Source organism: Lottia gigantea, assembly GCF_000327385.1.
Source record: "Lottia gigantea unplaced genomic scaffold LOTGIsca_153, whole genome shotgun sequence".
Taxonomy (NCBI): domain Eukaryota; kingdom Metazoa; phylum Mollusca; class Gastropoda; family Lottiidae; genus Lottia; species Lottia gigantea.
In genome coordinates, this window is record NW_008707846.1 from 186781 (window position 1) to 192945 (window position 6165).

General features: G+C 34.7%; 1 protein-coding gene across 1 annotated transcript; it reads right to left on the reverse strand.

Moving 5' to 3' along the window:
* Window positions 1-5188: 5188 nt before the first annotated feature.
* LOTGIDRAFT_140914 (hypothetical protein) lies at window positions 5189-6073 on the reverse strand (the record flags this gene model as incomplete). Its single annotated transcript, XM_009050710.1, has 2 exons — window positions 5189-5390; window positions 6000-6073. Coding segments are annotated over 2 exons (276 nt in total), but the record flags the coding sequence as incomplete, so codon positions are not given.
* Between the last annotated feature and the right edge of the window lie 92 nt (window positions 6074-6165).

The following is a 6165-nucleotide window of genomic DNA, read 5'->3' on the forward strand; positions in this document are numbered from 1 at the left end:
TACCTCGAACTTTGTATGAAAGTATTCCGTGTTCCAGCAACTCTTTCATGAAAACGTCTAGATGGTGTTTTGGCCAGAAAATAACCTCCCGTTGTATGTTCTTAAAGTTAATCACATTGTGAAGTCGGGCAACCTTCTATCATTTTATCGACTCAACTGTTGCTTATTCAACGAAAAACTTCCAAATAACTAAGAGCGCCGCTTCAGTACTACACTTCAATTGATTGATTGCGTACAAAATAATAAAACGGGTTGTTCGGCTAATAGATGATAAGTTACCTTTGACAAATTCACTTTGAAACTATGGGGTCGTCGCTCCCAAATTTATATGCTGTAAATCCAAACTAAAAGTCGTAATCAGCGTCGTACTGAAACTAATCTGGGCAAAAAGGCAGTTATTGCAATTAATTTGTCTTGACAGGTGGGTGTGTGTAATACGCCGATCTGACAATCCTGTCCGTAAAGCTAGGGGCAAACGAACGTCTTTTCCCACAATTGACGTACGCTCTAAAACTAATTCGCTACGCGTGAACCTTCATTTTCTGGCGAAAATATTTGCCTGGCTTGATCAGATAAAAACATACGCTCGTCGGCCCCTTGCATTAAACTAATACCAAACTTGAACATTTCAGAGATAGTAATGTCTGCTAATATAAAACTATAAATCATTCGTAAATACTGAGGGATGTCGAAAAAATCGTACACATATACTGGAAAAACAACAATTTGCTAATCATTTATCTATTTGAGCTTTCGGATAGTAATGTGAATCGTAAACCAAAGTTCAAATGAAGATAATAAGCAATGTGGATTATCTAAAAGGCATTCCAAAATCAACATAGCTCAATACTTATTTTCAAAGTAAAATTACGTTAACTATGGTGGGAAGGACAATATCCAAATTATGTGGTATTAACTCTCACAGGAAACAATCACTCTACTCTTTCATTGCTAATTACATTGAGTCGCCCAAGGACTTTAATGGCTGCCCCACTCCGTATATAATTCCAATATACATGTATACTCTTACTAGACCGAAACATCTTTCTCTATTCCAGCCTATTACAGTTGTCAGTAGGTGTAAAGACAGGAAAACTAGGTCCTGTTTTGTGGAAATTTTTCGCACCTCCGAAAATACAGGATTTTTTTCAATCTACTTAAATCAGATCCCCCAAACCCATAAATATTCTTAAAGATTAATATCTTTGTAATACCATCAGTATCTCCCTACACTATGTCCTTTAAAGGCAACTGTCAAAATAGCTACTAAGGGGTGGAATAGAGGTAGATGTTTCGGACTAACTACTTACAAAATTATTCCAAGACGGTTTAGAACGGGAAGAGGAAACCTTGAGAAATATTGTATCCCATCTTCACAATTGCAAGTATATCCATGACATTAGTAGTTAACTGATTATTGCGTCCTACCTACTTAGCGATAAAATGTCAGTCGTCAATAACAAACACTTAAAATTTTCATCCCACTCAATAAGACCGAATAATGGTTATTATTGCCAGCCTGTGTTGTTGTCTGACCACTGAATACTGCCATTGTGCCAGTATCACCCTCGGCTAAATGTTCATCGAAAATCAAATCCGGAAGTCTTATGTTAACTTTAAAATTGTGTCTTCAATAGACGCTACAGTTTCTGTTTGTCTCGTGAACCATTTGAATTCTATATTGTTTTCCAAGTCTATTTTATTTTTACACATAGAAAGTATAGAAACGATACACAAATATCAAATAAAGGCGTGATCATAGTTAATGATGTGAAGAACTTTCGTTCAATCAAAGTTTTATTTTCTGAAAGAAAAAACCAGCCTTTTAAATCACCCAGGCCTCCAGAAAAGCTGAGGGCAAATCGGAGACACCGCCAGTAAGAAAGCACGCGAACGCCATACAGTAATCTGGATTTGTTTAAAGCTGATGATTACATTACGTTAAATGCTGATTGCACTTGCGATAATTGCTATGTCTTGAAATTGCTACCTCCACAATCATATGATGAGTGAAACAATTATGTTAATATTAGCGTTACCATCTGGCGGAACTGAATTTTAGCTAATTTTCAAAAGCCCTTATTAAAATCTAACACCCCTATGTAGACTATCGTCATTTCCAGTGCATTATCAACCTTCTGATGTGCGGTTATTACAGATATTATGACATCACAGATAATATTGACCAATCGTATTCCATATAAAAAAAAAGACAAGTAGTAACGATTCGAACCGCAAATCGAGGTCCGACATCCAAATTAGCAGTTTGACAATAACTTGCTAAGCAGCAAATGAACTATTCACATGAGGAAGTATATCAATTTTAAATGAGAAAGTATTTTATAATGAAAAGTGGTATCAGGTGTTTAGAAGAATAGCACGTGGTATATGATACATGATGAGCACAGGGAACGCCTGACGTTTGTTGTCAGTATCATTCAAACTTTCAGATGATAATAAATATACAATATCCAAAACTTGATTGACTTTCGTCATTACAATGCCCATTCCGGTTTCTAGAATAGCAAGCTCCGAACTCTCTGACGACAAAACCGTATCTTTAATGTTAGCAGTCTGTTAAAAGACCAGAACTGCCGTACCCAGACCTTACAATATGGACTAATCGCTGTTACTGGTCATATAATGCGTCTCAAGTGGTTTCAATAGGGCTTTATTATGTCTAATCACCGTCTAAACCGAGCCTAAACTATCTTTAAATAAAGTTACGAAACAATATTGTGTTATATAGTAAATACTGAGAGGGGAAGTTTGATCCAGGAGTCGTTGTTGATGTTGAGGTTTCATTAAGATCATCTTTTAAAACAGACAAGTTTCATTATGATCCATCTTCTAAAACAGACATTGGGACGTTGTTGACGTTTCATTATGATCCATCTTCTAAAACAGATATTGGGACGTTGTTTTATTATGATCCATCGTTTAACACAGACACTGGGACTTTGTAGAAGTTTCATCACGATCCATCTTATACAAGCGACATTGGGACTTTGATCGGTGTAAATTCGCCATCGGCCCACTATGAATAAGATTAAAGTTCTGTAAATTTCTCAGTCCAATTTTAAATTCTAGGGTAATGATCGATAGGGAAAGAAATTTGTAAGAAAAAGGAGAACATTTGTCAAACTGGAGACAGGAACAATTTGGGTTTATTCCAGTCGTTTCGTATTTCTGATAATATTTCAGATGATTTATTACACCATGTTTTTCTAATATCGAGTTTTTATAATGGCACACGATGTAATAAAACAGCCTCCGTCTGCTTGATTTTCTTAATAGTTTACGGGTTTTGCCTTGTTTCAACCTTTTATAAGTAGACATAATGCCCACCCCCTCTCTTCCCATATTCATGTGATACATCATAACTATATTTGATCAATTATAATTGTATCGAATTATGATTTATAATATAAATGATTTGATCAATTATGTTCCAGCACAATATTTTAAGAAAACTAATATAAACGTTCAAATTAATTTCGATCTTCAGAAATTGATTTTTTTCTGTTTTTTTAATAACTTTCTTGTAAATTTGAAATGAATTGAATAATGTCAATTCTTCATTCAAATAATCGAAAGACTTAAGCTGTTATTTTTGGATTATTCCCTTGGAGGTCTCTTAATTAGTATGCCCCTTTCATACAGTTTCTACTGTAATCATATTTCCGAAATCTAATTTTCATCCTTGTTTAAAAGGACATTTTTGCAAAACATTTTCATTATCAAAAACGTCGTAAATTATACCTAGAAATATTTCTAAAGCATGCTATTTATCTGTATGTCCCTACTTGATCAAACTGAATTTATTTTAAAAGGGTTAATTAAAAACTGAGAGTACTAATGGTTAATTAAGCAATTTGGCCTAGTTTCGGTGATTGGCTTTATAATGCCTCGTTCTATTCAGTTGAAATCTTCAGAAAACTTAAGAGAAATTTACTCAGATCCGTTCAGTTACAGCTTGCAAAAAGCAAAACGAACATTAAAAGGTTACTTAACCTTTTACGTAAAGTTTTGATGTTGAAAAATTAACGGCTGGATATTTTTAGTTAAAACTTTCAGATACGTTATGGGATACATTTCTATAGATTTTGGTTTAGAGTTTTCACAAATTTGAACAAAAAATTCTTTCGAACTACAAAAAAGAGGAATGTCCCTCTAAACATAAAATCTCATCTAATTAGAATATTTTGGCTTCTTTTTGAATATGAAAACATTTCAAATGCATTTTAATTATATACATTCGCATAAGAACCCCCGTTGGGATGTGTCTGTTTTAAAACCAGATTACATTAATCAAGATGAAATTATTAATATTGTTAATAACAATGGGAATGTTTGGTTAATTAACTGATTTTCCCTCGAGAATAATTACTCCTATATTGGTGTAACACAAAAATCAAAAGTTGTAATTTCTGTTATGAATTCGTCCTTTTCTTTTCATTGACTTTTAATAATTTTGTAAGAATGAATTGATAAAAAAAATTGCCTTCTGATTTTAACTTTTTGACTGCCGTTTTCCCAATTTTGAAATCAACCGCGTGTAAACGTTCCAATAAGGTCTTCGTACTTAAACTTTCAGGGAGAAATTAGTGTTTTTTTCGGGCAGACTTGTGTATACCCAACGAATTCAACTGACCTGTTTCGCAAAATCCTAACTTATAATGATTTTAGTTTTCGAAATATTTGATTGGTCTATAACTAAAATCGATTGAGCTATATTGTCCAATAAAATAATTAGCTTTACTTTCATCCTAGTTATAGGTGTTATAGAAGATACTCTCCTATAGAAGCACTGGCCTAGGTTACAAGTATTAGGTGTTATAGAAGATACTCTCCTATTGAAGCACTGGCCTAGGTTACAAGTATTAGGTGTTATAGAAGATACTCTCCTATAGAAGCACTGGCCTAGGTTACAAGTATTAGGTGTTATAGAAGATACTCTCCTATAGAAGCACTGGCCTAGGTTACAAGTATTAGGTGTTATAGAAGATACTCTCCTATTGAAGCACTAGTCTAGGTCACAAGTATTAGGTGTTATAGAAGATACTCTCCTATAGAAACACTGGTCTAGGTCACAAGTATTAGGTGTTATAGAAGATACTCTCCTATAGAAACACTGGCCTAGGTCACAAGTATTAGGTGTTATAGAAGATACTCTCCTATTGAAGCATTAGTCTAGGTCACAAGTATTAGGTGTTATAGAAGATACTCTCCTATAGAAACACTGGTCTAGGTCACAAGTATTAGGTGTTATAGAAGATACTCTCCTATAGAAGCACTGGTCTAGGTCACAAGTATTAGGTGTTATAGAAGATACTCTCCTATAGAAGCACTGGCCTAGGTTACAAGTATTAGGTGTTATAGAAGATACTCTCCTATTGAAGCACTAGTCTAGGTCACAAGTATTAGGTGTTATAGAAGATACTCTCCTATAGAAGCACTGGCCTAGGTTACAAGTATTAGGTGTTATAGAAGATACTCTCCTATTGAAGCACTAGTCTAGGTCACAAGTATTAGGTGTTATAGAAGATACTCTCCTATAGAAGCACTGGCCTAGGTCACAAGTATTAGGTGTTATAGAAGATACTCTCCTATTGAAGCACTAGTCTAGGTCACAAGTATTAGGTGTTATAGAAGATACTCTCCTATAGGAGCACTGGCCTAGGTTACAAGTATTAGGTGTTATAGAAGATACTCTCCTATTGAAGCACTAGTCTAGGTCACAAGTATTAGGTGTTATAGAAGATACTCTCCTATTGAAGCACTAGTCTAGGTCACAAGTATTAGGTGTTATAGAAGATACTCTCCTATAGAAGCACTGGCCTAGGTTACAAGTATTAGGTGTTATAGAAGATACTCTCCTATTGAAGCACTAGTCTAGGTCACAAGTATTAGGTGTTATAGAAGATACTCTCCTATAGAAGCACTGGCCTAGGTTACAAGTATTAGGTGTTATAGAAGATACTCTCCTATTGAAGCACTGGTCTAGGTCACAAGTATTAGGTGTTATAGAAGATACTCTCCTATTGAAGCACTGGTCTAGGTCACAAGTATTAGGTGTTATAGAAGATACTCTCCTATTGAAGCACTAGTCTAGGTCACAAGTATTAGGTGTTATAGAAGATACTCTCCTATAGGAGCACTGGC